A 17,685-nucleotide genomic window follows, 5' to 3' on the forward strand; every position below is an offset into this window, starting at 1 on the left:
TAGCATAAAAATGAGATTTTAAACAAATTTTTGGTGCCCCCCCCCTTTTTTTTTTTGGCCTTGAAGTGGCCCATGGGCATAGCCAGTCCTGCTGCAAGCAATGCAGGCCTTGCATACACCAACACCATACCACTGGGAGTTAGGTGCCTACTTTTTATTTATTTATTTTTAAGTGGGCCTTACCCTCTCAGTTTCCCCTGCTTTAGCAGTCAGGCACAATTCACCAGCAGTGTTGCAAGGACGAAAATAGCTACAATACATGTTAATGGAAGCTCAAAAAGTACTAAGACAGTCAAAATAGAATATTGATTTACCTGAAGTTACATTGGCACAACTGGTGTGTAGACAAACCCTTAGATGCCAAAATAGAAACATTTTTGAAAAATGGGACAACCCTTCCCCGCCCCGATGAGATATACAGTCATTTCACTTCTGTATATTTAGGGTCATCTGGGGAAGCACACTAACAGATTTTTCTTTTTGATTAAAAGAAGTTACCTTTAGCTCAGAATACAAGAGAGCTCATTAAGAGGATAAAAATAGTTATACTGATTCCAATTGGTGGGGCAGATGGGCATGCCTCTGAACTTTGTCCTTCATGCAGCTTTGTTTTTATAACAGGTTTCAGAGTAACAGCCGTGTTAGTCTGTGTTCGCAAAAAGAAAAGGAGTACTTATGGCACCTTAGAGACTAACCAATTTATTTGAGCATAAGCTTTCGTGAGCTACAGCTCACTTCATCGGATGCATACTGTGGAAAGTGTAGAAAATATTTTTATACACACAAAGCATGAAAAAAATACCTCCCCCCACCCCACTCATCCCAAATTCAGGTTTTGTGCTGGAAATGGCCCAACTTGATTATCATACACATTGTAAGGCGAGTGATCACTTTAGATAAGCTATTACCAGCAGGAGAGTGGGGTGGGGGGAGGTATTTTTTCATGCTTTGTGTGTATAAAAAGATCTTCTACACTTTCCACAGTATGCATCCGATGAAGTGAGCTGTAGCTCACGAAAGCTTATGGTCAAATAAATTGGTTAGTCTCTAAGGTGCCACAAGTACTTCTTTTCTTTGTTTTTATGTAAGTCAGAGCTGCCCGAAGCCATGTGACTTGGCTGGACTAGAATCTGGGAGGGTTTGGGGTTAGTAGTAGCTGAGTGAAGTGGGACTTTAAGATTTATTTTTAAGTGTACCGTATTTATACCACCTCATGTGCCAGCAGGTGAAATGACAAATTTACATCTCATAGGTCAGAGCTGTAGTATAATCAGCCTTTTTTTCTAAAGTCTGTTATGCACAGAGTCCCTGTGCTGTAAACTCGGGAGGGCAGTGAATGCTGGAACTGAACAGTTGAGTCCGAAGAGTTCTGCTACTCTGCTCAACAAGATGTTGCAAATTCAACCCAGGGACTCAGAAAGCCCTTTCCCCAGAAACTGGGGAAACTGAGCAGAGCTCAGGTTCCTGATGTGGGCAAAAGCCACCAAGCTCCCTTAAATAAAGAATGCAAAAGTTTGGTGTTTTGCAGTTTCATTTGTGAGAATATTGTGGTAGAAACTTTGGAAAGCTCAGGCAATTTCCTCAGCTCAGAAGAGGAAGTCTGGGCAGAAGAGCTTACTCAGAAAAGTAAATCCACCCACCCCTCATGACTGTAGCAAGAGGCAAATGAACACTGAGAACCTTGGAATAAATCAGCCTCAGTTCCCTCTGCAAACAGCAAGTCCCAGAGGAGTAAAGGTCAGACATGATTCAGAGAAGTTGGCTGATATATTGGCCTTATAGAAGAAGCAAATTGCTCAAGAGCCCAGTAGACAGGACATGAAACATTAGCAAACAATAAGGAATGAAGTAAACATTTCTGCTATAACCATGTAGGAGTCTGAATGTTTGAGCCCCATCCCATTTCCCTAGACATCTGCTAATTCTGCCCACTTAAGCACCTGGAGCAGGTGTTCTGCTTCTAACACCAGCTACAAGGGAATAAGACTCTCACATGGGCTCTAATCCAGAGAAATACAGCACCTCGTAGAAGGCTCAGCACTTTTCATAGAGAGCAGTCTTGCTGTACCCCCTGTGCCAGGCAGTTTTGCAGCTTTCCCTTACCATATGGTCATGGAGTAGCTGTGTTTAAGCAGCCTCACACTATTAGAAAGCAGGCAATGAAGTTCTGAGAGGCTGACTAGGTGCACTGGATCCTGAAGGCAACAGTAGCTCTGAGGTTCAGGTGTATACCTGGAGTTGCACCAGTTGAATTTCTATGTGTAGACAAGCACTTAGTGTGAATCTAAAGTGAACTCATTCGGATTAAGCTAATTTAGACTAAAGTGCTCATTCTGGAATAAGAGCATCCACACATGGAGTTATTCCAGAATAGCTGCTCCTGATTAACTCCTCATGTAGACAAGCTCTAAAAGTGTGGTTTTAAACCTATTCAGTTAGCTTGTCAGTAGACTTGCATGCATTAAACCCACATAAACAGTTTTAAACCAGTGTGCATCTCCATACAACACTTTGCATGGATTTAAACTAGCTTACTCACAAATTTGAATCAGGTAAGGCCTAAGTGCCATGCGTCATTTATGTAAAAAAACCCCAAAAGAACGTTTTTAGAAAGTACCAGTTTATTTGATAAAGTACCAGTGGGGGAAAACCCAAACAAAAAAACAAACAAAAAAGCACAATTACATGAGAGAATCTCTTCCAAACATCAAAAGAAAGACAATTCATGTTTCACAGGTGGCACGGTCTGTAGACAACAGTTGCAAATGGGTTATTTCCATAACAGCAGAATTAAAAAAATATTAAGTTTCCACATATTAATTCATTCCAGAGCTAGGCCCTGGGACAGGCTGGTCTTTGAATTGAAAGGTACCCATTTAAAAAAAAAAAAAAAAAGGAGGGGGGAGGGAGAGACAGGACTCCTGCTAGAGACTTCATTGCAGGGGTTCTTAAGCTACAGGATCAAGCCTTAGCATGGAGTCCACAGAGAGGAGACCCCTTGCCCACAGCTATAGAACTCAGAAGAGATCCTCTTCCTTACACCAGTCTAGAATCAGGTGTAACTGCACTGATTTCAGTTAAGTTATAACAGGTGCATAACTACAAATGGAAAGAGAATCAGGTCTAAAAAGTCTATGAAAAGATTCTCCAGGGCCTTCAGAACCAGTATGATTTTTATGAGCTACACTGTATGCAGTTGCCCCCACTCTCCACACACAAAAAGCCACCCCACAGTCAGCTATTCTGTAATCTTCGTTGTATCTGGAAAGGTAGAGACTCAGATCTAGCAAGTAAGACTGATGCAACAGGACCAAGATAAGTGGGTGTTTTATATACCAATTCTGGAACTAGCCAAAGACTGCCAGAAAACCCTGTAGGACAGGAATGCATCTTCTATTCACTCAATGAATGTTTTGTGGAACTGGACCAACTCTGACAGAGGTAGGATCTGCTTAAATGATGCATTAAAACCCCTTAAAAAAAAGTTAATAGCAAGTGGCTTGAGGAAGTCAGTGTTCCCATAGAGCCACCCTTAGCAAGAGACATGATCAAACAATATTCTAAATACTGAAAGCCATCCTACTGAAGGCAAAAGGGACTAAAGGAGACTAGTTCAAAATCTCTTAAATAGCTTAGCCTATAAACTGAACAACAATTTTGCAAGAGAAAAGGTAAAGGTTACTTCCTTTGAACAGTGAACTTCCAACTTTTGTTTGCAGCTCTACTGCAAATTAGAAGTGTCACTTTGAAATAAGGGGACGGGATCTCAGCTCCACCTCCTGAACATGAAGGAGCAAGGCTGGCATTTTCAACACAGCAACTGTTTCTAATTCATGGAAGTTAATCTGATGGCTGCTGCATTCAGGGGGCACACAGAGCGTTAGTGACCTGGCTAGTTCAGCAACCATTAGCCTGACCCCCAGCTGTGATGAACAAAACAAGGAAAATATTACTGCATTCAACATAAACAAGACATTGCACAAAGAGCAGCATATAAACAGACCAATACGCCCTTCCCTTACACACAGTAAGGCTGCACAAGCCCCAAAACCTCTAGCCTTTGTATTCTTAATATTTGTACACTTTGCTGGAAAATATATATATATATAAAATATATAGCTCTATAGGACTGATTACAATATAATACAGGATAAAAATTCCCATCTTTCCCTATAATATACTTTAATCATGTTTTAAGAATCCAATTTTGTATACAGAGTAATTCTAGCAGAAGTTATTGCCTTCAGTTTATAATTAAAAATTCACAGAATAAAGCTTAAATAGTTTTCACAATCATAAGAGATTCATTATATTAGTGTTTTATATATAAAAATGAAAAAATAACCAAAAAACCAAAACATGAGAAGGAACCATAAATAATCCTATAAAAATCAAATCAAAAAATTATGGAAAATCCCCATAAATATATCAATTGCATACAGTAGCTGCTATATAGAAAGGGAAACCTGTAACATACTGTAGCCAATCCTGCTTCAGTTCAGAATATGAATTGTATAAAACACAATATATACATCTAGAGAAATGCCCAGCCAAAGGAAACAAAGGATTTAAAAATTAAAAAAAAAAAGTCTTAGGAATTTTTTAAAAAGTGTGTTTTTTTTTATTTCAGTACTATTTCTACAAACATAACACATTAGGCTATTTTTCCTACTTAAAAAATTATAAAATCCTACTTTAAAAGGTAATTCTCCAACTTGTAAGAGGCTAGGTGCAGGGAAAGGTTAGTCTCAGAGTCAAGCAAGCCAAGAGGCTTTCCTGATTTTGCAGATTGTGACCTACCAAGGGCCAAAAAGGAAGAGAAAATTTCTCCCTAAGAGCCATTTAGGCCACATAGTTATTTCTCCCATGGGCCCTTTATGGCATATGGGCATCCTGAGCCAAGGGCACAGCTACTCCCTGATAAGGCAATGATACACTGTAGTGTAAGAGATTAATAGATAATTCTCTATAAAATGCTTTATATGATTGGCCTGCTGCAGGACAGGCACAATACTATAGGGGAAATAGAATAAAAAACCTTCTACAAAACAAGGCAAATTGGAGAGTTGCACACCAGATGCAAACACACATATATACACCCTCCCCTAAACCAAAAATAAGGAATTTGACAATCATTTGCACGCCCCCTCCCCCCAATATAGCCATGACAATGTTCCCCTCCCAGACGCTTTACATTTGTTGTGCCCTTGTTAGTTTAGCAGGATGGAAGGGTTGCACAGAAAGATTTTTTTTTTTTAAATCGCTTTGAAATTAGATCCAAGAGAGCATTTGTTGGGAGCATCTTAGCTTAGGTCCAAATGCTTTAACAATCAGTTTTTGTCCCTAGAGGGGCACAAGGTGCTGGTGGCTTTAAGCGTAGAATTCATTTGTAGGCGCTTTCTTGTAGATTGGTTTTTTGCCAAGATCATAACTGCCCTCATCCTTTTTCTTCATGCGATAGACCAACAGGAGGATCAGGAAGACAGCAAACAGCAGCCCAACTGCCCCACCTGCAATAAGAGCTGGAAGAGAATATGGAATGAATATAGCATTTAGGAGGAAACGGCTACCCTCACCAGTCATAAACCTATGAAATCTATCCCAGAGTTCCAGCATTTCAGGGCTTTCTACTGGCAGCTTCCATGTTGCTGAAAGTGACATTTTCAGTCCAAACAGCATCTAGAGACCAGAACTCACTTTCCACGCAGTTTATCCATAATTAAAAAAACCAGCATTTAATAAAAAAGTTTCTTTTGATTAACACAGGAAAGAAGCTTCCCTAATACTCTGTGCCTCCCAGCTTACCTGAACAAAGCCAGTTGGCTCAGTTTCAAGTGACCTGTGGGTTGTGTGTTTTTGGTCACCATTCTTGCCCTCTAAAGTATGGGAACAATCATATGACCCCATTTTTGGCATCCCCATTTCCCCTTCCTCCCACATTTACAGCGTGGCTGATGAGTCACTAGACTTTGGGGACAGTGAAGTTACCTGCAAGGACTTCTGTTCTTTCAAAGAGGCTGCCGTTGGCTGTGCTGGCCATGGAAATCTTGTTGGACGGATCCATTTTCTCAGCGGGCAAGACTTTACGTGGAGTTATTTCATTGTCTACCACCAGGTTTTCATCCACATCCTTTGTCCCCTTACCGGTATCTTCAGGGATATAGTTGTCACTCGAGAACTGAATAAAGCAGAGACAAACCACACCCTGTCATGAGCAGCTACAAAACACTTCAAAACAGGAGAGACAGGACAGACACCATTTAATGGCAGGACAGTTGAGGTCATTCAAGAGTTCGGTGCATCGTGAGCACCTTATTCCAGTGGACTGGATATGGAAGCCCGCTATGGGGGGGTGGGGAGTGGGTTAAGGCAACAAGAGCCTTCACAGGCAGGCAGGCCGGGCCGGCCAGATACCACACAGAGAAGGGCTGTTGGGCTATGTTTTTCTGAGAGTGCTCAAACACCACCTACCATAGGACTCTCTTCAGTGGTTGAAGCAATGTCATCTTCAGCATCTAGATAACATGCAAACATACAATACAGAATTAGTTTCCCTTTGCTTTCAGAGTGTTTTCCCAAAGCCCAGGCACACTCTATAGCAGCACTAGCTGCTATTGTCTAACTAGGGCTCTGCTTTGATTAAAGTGCCCGCTTATCTGTAAGTACTTTCACCAGTTAAATATAGTTTTGATTACACAAAGCCACATGATGCAAGCTCCAGATTACCTCATTCAGAGAAGAAATCTTCAGCTCCATCAAGTGGCTCTTGCTGCAGGGTACCAGGATTTGCTCAGAAAGCTAATATGCTCTTGTGTGCTATGCTGGCTTCAGGAGAGCACTCTTTTGAACACCCATCCCTAGAGGATAATTTGCTACGATACTAACCACCAGATCTGCCTGAACATGCCACATACTAATTTCAGAGCTTGTTCTTTACCTTTTGAGAACACAATGTGAACATAAAAAGGGAACAAGGAGCTGTTTAAACTAGTTTATGCTGGGAGTTTTGAAAGCCAAAATGAGTTCTCTGAAAACACTGAATTAACTAGCTTTCACTACTACACTGGTTTTAGGGACAAAGCTGGAAGATTCAGAAATGTTGGGGCTGGAGGAAGATGAGATTTAACAAAACTAGTTAAACTTTACAGCCCCATGGTATTAGGGTGTGGGGGGGTAATGATTTGAGTAATGCATTGTCTACCCATTGAAGATAGCATGTAATCTCATTACAGGGGTGACCTACTTGGATGCCCCTATAGAGAGGGAAGACAGAATGAGTCCCACATCATGGCATGGTGCCCTATTGCTGTTCCTATCAGTGTACTGCATCCAAGCAAGCCTCCACATAGGAGGTATTTTATTAGGCTGCTCTACTGATTCTTCTGAATGACTTGCTGAGCTTAGCTTTACAGACTTTGTAGCCCATTGCAAGTTCCATTAAAGAGCCTGTGAGACTCAGGGGACTATGTAGCTTTTCCAGGTCACAGCTATGAAGATGTAATAGTCAGAGGAAGACTCCAATTTAAAGGCTATTTCTTTCTTGCCTACATACCATCATCTCCAGAACCAGAAAACCAGTCACCCTCTCTGCTCAAGTCAGGCCTGGGGTCACTGATATCTTCATCATCTGGCAAGGCTCCAGAAGAGAAATAGTCTTCTCCATACTTCTCTGGGTCCATGGTCTCAGTTTCTCTCACCTGAGAAGGGAAAACCAGCATTAGACATTAGGCAGTGCAGCCAGCACAGTAATATTTCACCATCTAACTGGTGACGTTCAATTCAGCCCACCTAAAAGCACCATCTTTACCTTCTTGAAAACAGCTGAATTCCCCTAGTATTTGAGAGCAGGAACCAAGATCAGCCTGCGTGGGGATTTCCAGAAGGACTGTGGGTTCAGAAGGTTCCCATGAAGTGACTAGGGTCTGAATTTACTGAAAATAGCTTTCTGGGCAAGAGCTCATGGCAGAACTCCTTGAGGTAGAAGGGAGGAATAAAGTTCAGTGTGATAGGCAGGAGAGTAGTCGTGGGACTTATGCCTAAAGAATCTTTTCCAAGCCTGTGTCAAGAGCTAGATTGAGGTTTCAGTGCTACAGTGAGAACCCAAACCCAGTATGTTTAATAGCATCATTATTTCATTTACAATTCAGATACTTTATCATACAAAAGGTTAAAACTGAGATTTGTTTGCTCCCCCCCCCCCATCTGTATATTCTGGGGAACAATACAAGGAGATCAAAAGCATTATAAACAGTAACTCATTTGTATCAAGTGTCCCCTCAACAACACACACAATTCAAAAAGCAAATACCTCAGCAGTTCCCTTCTCAAAATAAAACCAGGATACTGGGATCTGACAAACAGTCAGACGTGCATTAGCATGGCAGCAGTAGCCCATATAAGCCAGTCTGCAGGGGCATACAAAGGAGCCAAGCCAAAGAATTGGATGTTAAACTGCCTGACAATGGTTTAAATCAGACCGCATTTTTGCTTGGGCCTCTGAAGAGTAGAGGGTGAAGGCAGAAGATTTAGACCAAGATTATATAAGTTCCCATAACTATTCTGTATAACTTTAGTGACCCTTTAGGGCCAGTCCAGGCGAGGATTCCATAACTCTGAGATCATGGACCGTCCACACTTCCAAACTGGCAGAATCCAGTGTTTGCTGTGGAATGCCAGCAGCAATTCACAATTCCACAGCCATTAAGTCATTTGCTTGTTAAGGAATTTAACCCTTTCCTTACAGTTGGAAGTACAATGCAAACTGAATGGACAGCTGCTGCCGCCGCCGCCACCACCACCAGTTTCACTGGCCTTGTTTGGCTAACGATTCCCATTGCTATCACCAGTTCTGCTCTGCTAGCGATAGAAATGCTGGGAGCACTAGTGTGGCTGGTGGTGCCTAGCCACCTGTTACAAGCATGGAGATGCAGGGTTAACTGGAGAGGGGGGAAGTGGAGACTTGGGGAGTAAGGAGGGGAACACAAAATATTGGTTCTCCACCAAAGCAGCTCACCCTCCCTTCCCCCAGATGGAATGCCATCTTATCTGGTAGCTCCTGGAACCATTTAATCGGTGTTAAGCGCTCCCAGTGCTTCAAGGGGGTGGGGGGTGTTCAGAAAGCAGCCTGTCTGCTGCCTTGCCCCAGGCATGGTCCCACTGCAATAGAAGACCTGTGGCATTGCCACAGCTAGCCCTGCTCAACTTGTGGGGCACAGGCTGCAGACCAAAAAACTGCAGTACAGATATATCCATAAAAACTTTATTACAGTGCCAGATACAAGTGGTCTTTTCCCCTCACACCAACAATCCACTTCCACATCCGTAGATATTGCAGTTGCCCCAGCCACCAGGCTCTACAATCAGGCTATGAGAAGCTTCTCCTCATCCTGAATTCGAGGGGCTAGAACAGTGACGCAATAGCTTTTCTGGCAGCTCTGGTTCATTCTACCCCTTCAGAGTCAAAAGGGACCAGAAAACACTCAACTGAGCATCCTGAAAAACCAAGAAGAGCCTGATTCTGCCAGACTCCTCACCTCCCATTATGCCCCAACTAAGACAGCTAGAAATACAGCCTGGAACAAATATTCCCAGCATCACTGGTCATTTATAGGACAACTTTTATACATTTATAGCGCCAACCTTAATTAGAAAGGAGGCATCTGAAGCTAGCCAAGACACCAGGGCTCCCTAAAATGGTACTGCAGCATAAGCCACAGCTGGAATGAGGAGGCTGCTGCTCCCATCCCAGACTGCGGATGTTTTATTAAGATACAGAAAGGGTTTGATTTCCATTTGCTACCAGGCCACTGTTCAGCAAGTCAAGGTGTGTCCCCCAGACAGTAGCTTTCATGTAGTGCAATGGCAACAGGTTGAGGAGGTTTTCCCTTGAAAAGCAGACAAATATTGACAGGTGTCAGTACTACATTACATCTTTGTGCCAGCTCACCCAGACTGTACACTCATGACTGGTGAATCACAACCATCAGGCAGACACAAAGCAAATGCCTAACAAGGGAGGCTCAACAGAGAAAACTAGGCTGGATCAGTGAGTCTGAAGGGACTGAGTAACCTGCCTTATTCAATCAAACCAAGGATGAGTAAGAATGGTAGACATTTGCTATTACTGGATACTTTGGAATACACCAGGTTCAGATATCACAGGGGGCTTATTCATCAAAATACACACTGTCTGTGTGTATGAGTGAGGGAGGTCCAATACTAACGAAGTTACTGACTCACAGCAGTAGATACGATTATATGGAGTTTTCCATGCCATTGCTCGTTTGGCCCTGGGCCCAGGAGAAAGTAAGTGGGAAGTTCACTCTTCATCTACAGTAACTTTCTGGAAAATATCCAGACAGCTACTGGGGGAGGTGAGCAGCAGCAGAGGGACCTACACTTCTACACACTTACCCTCAGAAGATTAATTGTGTATCCTTAGGGGCTGGGAGTTGAGACTATTTGAGGTACTGGGGGTGCTGTTGGGCATCTCACTTCCTTCCTGTATGGGTAAATGTGGTGACATTCATTCCATGTTTCTCCCTACACAAACTCAAAACACACCCACGTAACAAGCAGGCACCTCCCTGGAGCTAGGTGTAAATCCCACCTTGCAGAGCATTCTGAATGGGAAGAGTTAACAGTGAAGCATCTGTGCTCTGTGCCGGGTGGATCTGGAACAGTGACATTCCTCACATACACACCTGCAAAGGGCACAGAGGAGCAGTTCAGAGACTCCAATGGGGTTTGTGGGCTCAGGGAGAGGCTTAGTGCAATGTTACAGTTTCTTTTAATATTGTCTACTAGGGACATTGCATTTCTAAAGCAGGAGGAAAGTCTCCCCGCTTCCCCATATATATTCTACAGGCTTCCCTAGGAGGCAGTTTCCAGGTATGAAGACTCCCTCCCAAATGGGAATTTGCAGTCCATGGGGTGCAGAGTCAATAACACAGTGGTTTTCAACCTGTGGCCCATGTGACATCCTCAGGGCCATATAGGTAGTATTGGATACAGCACACAACACTGTTGGTAAATAAGTTGAGAACCACTTCCCCTTTTCAAAAATACCTGGCACTTGCCGAATGTCCTCCACAGCCGCATTCAGCCTAACACTTTTGGCAGTCACCAGCTGGAGGCTGGCATCGGATCGAAACTGCTTGTGGCCAGTTGTTCTGCCACCTGCTATTATTGTGCTGGAACTGCCTCAGGGCTGAGTCCAGCCACTCTTATGATGGGAGAAAGACTAAATGACTGTGCAGCCTCACCTACTTCTGGCAGCTGAAGTCAAGCCTTCCTGCTAATATGCTTTAGCAAATAGAATCCTTTGACTACAGAAGGATGTCGCTTCTGCTAAAGTCCAGCTCCAGGATTTCTTCTGGATGTTAAGCAGCTTTTACCCACAGTGACGTGAATGCCAAGTAAGATTAACAAACATCATTGGGGGGAGGGGAATAGAAGGGAGGAGAAAGAGGGCAGGAGCTTTCCCTGCTTAGCAGGAGCAAAAAGAGAGGCTTACTTCTTAGCTGCCAGCCAGAGTGTGTGCAGGTATGCATACTCTGCCTTTATCGTCACATGCTGCTTCAGTAGGATCCACGCAGGGGAAGTGAATGTTTAGGCATTACAGTGATTAGCACACTAGACATGCCAAGATGCAGAGGTAGCAGCCTCCTGTGTATGGATCATTCATGTAGAAGAAGCCTATGGCTCCAGGCAGAGGAGCTGGCAGGGCTGCGATACCTGATCCCCTCTCTGGCTGAGGAGTCTGATTTCAGAGTGGCTTTGGCTCTATTTCAGAAACCCAGATCAGCACTAGCTGCTTCTCACAGTGAAATCTGCTCACACTGCAGCACACAAAATTCCTATCTAACATGTGACTTTCCACAGCCACTGACTAGTTCTGAGAAGGAAAAACAGTAAACTCTAACCAAGCCTGCCTCCTCCAGCCCACACACCACTGCCATAGCTTATGTGCCCTTTCACAGCAGCCGAAAACAAGTAACATTCTCTAGGGCAAGGGCATGAAATGCACATGATCAACTTTTAGTGCTGGCCATTGTCTCTGATCAAACACACCAATGTTTGAATTCACTCCACGCTTCTTTGAAGCCTGGTAGAAAGTGAGTTGGACAGGGCTTGCACATGCCGATTCCCAGGCATCTGAAGTGCAGGGAGCTCTTTACAAGGTTTCCAACAAGCCAGATAATGGAGCCCTATAATTTGCTTCAGAGTCTCTGCTTCCCAGCACTGTGTACACAAGCCCAGGAGTAAACAGGAGTGAGGTGAAAGTCAAAAGAACATGGACAAAAGAATATGGACCTGAGCCAAATTTGAGAGGGCAGGAAGTGACAAGAGAGGCAAATCAGCACTTAGTTAACTATTTGCACCCTGCAAAGACAGAGGTATGGGGAGTTGGTCTGACAGCTCCTTTCCAGATGTTTACTGATAGTAAAAATTCTATTCTTAATTTCAACACCAGGAGATCAAGAACTGATTTTCATCAGAGAGACTCAACAGAATGTGTGTCTCACCTGCACATCCATTCATATGACCACTGGAAAGTGATTCAAACCCAGACAAGTCCTGCTGCAAGTTTCCTCCTCCGCACAGTGAATTTGAGAACGGTCACACAGGATCAGACTAGGGATCCATCTAGTCCAGTATCCTGTCTGACAGAGGAAGATGTGAGAAGTTCCATACTGGAACAGTCATGGACTAGCCTGCCCAAATGGGAAGTTTCTTCCAAATCTTGTCAGCTGTTGATTTGTGCTCTGAAGCAGTCATCCTGCTCAGTACAGTCAGTTCTTCACAATATAGATATCTAATTCTTTTGAATTCTACTTTGATCTTTATGTCTCTCTTCTAGCAAGAAGTTCCACACAGTAATGGTGCATTGAGTGAAAATATTTCCTAGTTTTGAATTTGCCACCTTTCAGTTTCATTGAATGTCCTTTTGTTCTTGTGTTATGAGACATGGGGTAAGTTAGAAATTCCTGATCTACCTTCTATACCATTCTATATGGAGAAACATCTTGTCCCTTCACTAAACTCAGTAGTCCTGATCTTTTCAGTCTCTTAATGCGGCACTGTTCCTCTAGTCATTTCCATTGCTATCCCTGAACACACACTGGTGTTCTGAGGTTTGACACTGTACTCCAAGTGCGGGTATACCGTTGATTTAAAATAATGGTATTGAATCTTTTCAGTATTCTTCTCCAGCCAATTCCTTGCTTCGTGTAGTTCTGCTGCACACTGAGCAGAATTTTTTCATTGAGCTGTCCACAGCAAGGCTTAGGGCTTTTAAGCCATAACCACTCAAGGAAAAACTACTCACCCACAGCTTAGTTGTAGGGAGTTGTTGGATCCCCAGTTACCCAGACAGGCTGGAATGGTTTCGAGAATATGCTAAAGCTCATCCAGCCAGTGAGTATTTGGGACTTCCTCCAAGATGCAGCTCATAGCCTAGAGACCTTCAGCAGTTTGTGCACTTGTGGATTTAGGGAGTAGCACAGAGTCATTGTGGGCTATTATATTAGTGGAGTATTCATGAAAGAGACAAGAGCCCTTACAACATAGCCAACCTAAAATTCAATCACTTAGTATGCATCCGATGAAGTGAGCTGTAGCTCACGAAAGCTTATGCTCAAATAAATTGGTTAGTCTCTAAGGTGCCACAAGTACTCCTTTTCTTTTTGCGAATACAGACTAACACGGCTGTTACTCTGAAACCTATCATTTAGTGTGTTTGTTGTTGCTTCAATTGGGCACTTGGAAAGGAGTGGCATGTGTTTATCTTGACACCAGAGCATAATCCCATCCTCCCCAGGCATACACATAATGTCACATGCAGCAGAAGTCATATTACTAAAATGCACATCTAGATTTCAAGTTAAAGGATTCTCAGAATGGGGCTTACACAATACTGAAGTCAGCCCTAGAGTCTGTACTCTAAGAATCTGTGTTTAAAAGAAGCATGCCTATACGAAAGCCACCACAACTGACACTAATTAGCCCTCTTGCTGGATGTCTCAGCAGAGAGGCCAAGGACCAACTACTAGACCATGGAAAGTGAACTGTGTCAGCACCAGATGTAACCCCTCCAGGGCAGGGACGTGAGGCATACTGGTAGAGTACATACATGTTGCTTCACTGCTTATGCTTGTGATGTGACTGACTGAAAGCTCCATGGCTGTCCTGACATTAGCACTGAATTCACTTAAATACTTCATTTCTGCCCCTTTGCCCTTAGTTCCAGGCCACCAAAGAGTTGTCATTCTTGTATCAGGAGATCCCAGAAACTAAGCCATTGTTGAAGCAATCTTGGCCAAAATGGATTTGTCCTACCATGGTACATGGCTGGGATCCAGCTTGTCAAACTAAGTGTAAACCACTGGAAATCTGATGCTATAACGGAAGCGCTGAGGCCAGCAAGCTGCAGACCATGTGCTAGGAGAGCTGTGAAAATAAGGTAGGCAAAAGAGCAAAAACTGTGATCTTAGAAACAAAGGAGCTAAGCCTGGGACAGGAGGGAATTTCCACCCACTGCCCTTTGTTCTATCTGATTTATTTACATGAGACTCCTGTCTATTCCTAGCTGTTGGAAGGGATTTTAAATAAATCTGTTCTTAAAAAAACAACAACAATGAGGAGTCCTTGTGGCACCTTAGAGACTAACAGATTTATTTGGGCATAAGCTTTGTTAGTGTCTAAGGTGCTACAAGGACTCCTCGTTGTTTTTGCTGATACAGGATAACATGGCTACCACTCTAACTTTGTTGTAGACAGTTACTTTAACACGCACTCAAGAAGTGTCTTCCAGAGAACTCAGTGATCTTCAGATACCAAGCCTCAGATCATTTTAGCATATTTTACAATATCCACCAGTCAGCTCTCTACTATAGATGCTTTGGAGTCACATCAGACTCAAAACACCTCCAAAACAAGAGCCACTTGTTCCCTTCCAGCTTCTCTAACACGGACGCACTGTAGCGCCATGGGGTATGCCACCATCCATCTGCCCCTTTAAAGCAGAGACAATACCCTCCTCTCCCATGAAGAGCTCTGTTAGAAGGAAATCACTGCTTCAGAAGCAAGAGTTTCCAGAGACTTCTGTCTTATGTGACTGCTTACTACTGTGGAAAAAGTTGGATAGTACCAAGCCAGTCACATATGACTGAACTCTACCTGTGAGGGGTCCTGCATGCTGAGGTAGTAGTTATCCCCCCATGTTAACAAGCATTTCTGTATGTGGTGAGCACAAAGGCCTGGTCTACACCTAAAATGTAGATTGACATAGTTATGTCATTCAGGGGTGTGAAAAATTATGGAAAATGGTGGAAAAAACACTTCTATCTCTGTAGAAAGGATCTGCAGTATAGCATTGCTGCTGTGCCACTGTAGCGCCCAGAGAGTAGACAAGCCCAAATCTCACCAGCAGAAAATGGGTTGCTTCTTTTCCTAACTCCAAAACTCCTCCTCTTTAGATGCATAAACTCCTTAGCACAGACACTGAAGAAATCTCTTCTATGCCTGGGAGCAGAGCAAATAACCTTATTTTAATCCAGGTCACACCTTATATCAGCATTCCTCTGCATAACAAGTACTGTAACAAATCCACATTAGCTGGCTCACTGTGCCCTCTGATCATCTTTGGTGACTGCTTGCTAGTCAGCTTGCTCCAAATTATTGACAGGATAGATGGCCCCTTCTGGCTTTAGTGCCAAGGAAGAGAGTTTAATCAAGGCTTCCCTGCAAGTGCATGCACTTAAATAGGCTGGAGCCTACTGAGCCAATTGTGCTAGGAGCTTTCAGAGACAAAGTGCTACTGTGCATTTCCTCAATATACTTTAAAGTATCAAGTGATTGGTCATATTGATGAGCAGCATCAGCTCTCACTAGGCAAAACTACCTTTACACCCAAACTATCACATAACTACTTGGCTAGGGTGTCCTCAGGTCAACATAAATTGCCAAAATAAACCCAAAACTTTAGGTTAGATCCTGAAGCCTGTGCTGAGTAGGAAGTAGCAAGAGAGAACAGCAGGCCAGGATTTCTGCAGACAGTTATCGTCCAGCTGTCTGGGTGGCAGTGAGACTGGAGCAAGAAGAACAAGTCTGTTGGCAAGCATATTCTAGTTGTCTGAGACTGGGAGAGTCACTTTCAAATTACAGTGCAGTCCTTCTGCATTTCCACCTCGGGTTCCCTACCAAGAACCTTAGCAGGTAGATAGCGGTAAGAGTAGAATCACTTGTCATTCCTCCTGTACATTCCTATTGTGATGTTTTAAATACTGTGGCAATGAGGGGCTTCCACCTACCCCCGCCATCAGACAACCCTGCAGTGAAAGGATAATCTCATAGCAATAGATTATAATGTATTAAGCAGAGAAGTCAATTTGCCATCACCAGTTCAGCAAGAGGGCTTTACTGTAGCCAGAACCCAAGGAGAGTGAGTTCCAATATGTAATCCAGAGCAAGCTCTAGGTAACATTGTATTCCGAGTTTCATGCTCTCTGGAATCAGTTAGCTTTTGACCCATGTGCATTTGCCTAACAGAGCCCACACTTATTTAAGACTAGGTGTGTGTGTCACTTAAAAACAAACAAAAACAAACAAAAAAAAAACCCTGAAGAAGATGCAAAGAGGAAGACAAAGAATTGACTGGGAGGAATTTCTTGTTTAAATAATCTGATATTAGCAAACAGAGCCATAAAAGAGGTTGTACAGTTCCCATGACAGACGGTCACATGCAGGGATCTATTTACAGCAAGTGGACTCATTAACTAGCATCATAACCTTTTCTGATGAACCAGCTATAGGTGTTTGGAATCGTAAGTATCTATTGGTTACAAAGTCTAATTTCAGCATCTTCACCACAGGGATCTACTCATGTTTTAAAGAGCGATTCAGTTAAGCAGCTCAAGGCAGGATAAATAAAGCCAGCCACTGACAGCCATAGTGTCCAAATTCAGAGTACGGGTGGGAAGAGTCCATTATGCCTGTTCTCCCAGGGAGGTGAAGGCACAATGGGTTCTCAACAGGAGTAGATCCTCTTATCATGGGATTTTCATTCAAACATCAAAGTTTGGTATACAGAAGACCAGAGTCAAAGAATGCAATGTAATATACCTGTTTTCCAAAATTTAGTCTTCTCCTTCCCTCACCCGAGGGAGGCATATGGAGATCCTTCCTAGAGCATAACTCAATCCTCCAAGTTATTTTGCAGAATTGCTATGGTGTTTTTTTTGTTGTGGTGGTTTTGGGGTGTTTTTTTTTTTTACATGTGTATTACATTACTAGCTTGTGTGTCTTGCACCTTTAAATTCCTTTGTAACAGTGTTAGCAAGATCAGACTTCAAAGAGAATAAGGCACACAGCAGAAGTTTTGGTGCCTTTCCTAGCTGGCCCAATACAGAGCTAAAATGGCCTGACAAGCAACTAATCTAAGCTTCCTTGTACAGTTGAGATCCTGATACTGCATCTTGAAAATGTTTCAATTCCCCACAATCTATGCAAGTTTAATCATATCAAGAGACTAGAGATTTAGGTTTGATTTACACTTAGCTATGTTAGTTTAGGAAGGTTTTGCTCGTATAGATGTGATTTAAAAAATAAAATGTGTAATTAAACCAGAAAAGCCTTTAAGCGTAGCTCAGAAAGGCTCCACTAAGGTCTTGTCCATGCCCAGGA

General features: G+C 43.0%; 1 protein-coding gene across 2 annotated transcripts in view; it reads right to left on the minus strand.

Moving 5' to 3' along the window:
- Positions 1 to 2,603: 2,603 nt before the first annotated feature.
- SDC4 (syndecan 4) overlaps positions 2,604 to 17,685 on the minus strand; it is a 31,251-nt gene continuing 16,169 nt past the window's right edge. For both annotated transcript variants that reach the window (XM_084646170.1, XM_084646169.1), the window contains exons 2-5: positions 7,553 to 7,697; positions 6,472 to 6,515; positions 5,989 to 6,178; positions 2,604 to 5,522 (exon numbers count right to left, since the gene is read on the minus strand). In XM_084646170.1, the coding sequence (XP_084502296.1) occupies positions 5,371 to 5,522; positions 5,989 to 6,178; positions 6,472 to 6,515; positions 7,553 to 7,697 (531 nt within the window). In that variant the 3' untranslated portion in view covers positions 2,604 to 5,370. The remainder of the gene's footprint in view (positions 5,523 to 5,988; positions 6,179 to 6,471; positions 6,516 to 7,552; positions 7,698 to 17,685) is intronic.

The sequence above is a fragment of the Lepidochelys olivacea genome (assembly GCF_965140295.1).
Source record: "Lepidochelys olivacea isolate rLepOli2 genome assembly, chromosome: 13".
In the NCBI taxonomy this organism is placed as follows: domain Eukaryota; kingdom Metazoa; phylum Chordata; order Testudines; family Cheloniidae; genus Lepidochelys; species Lepidochelys olivacea.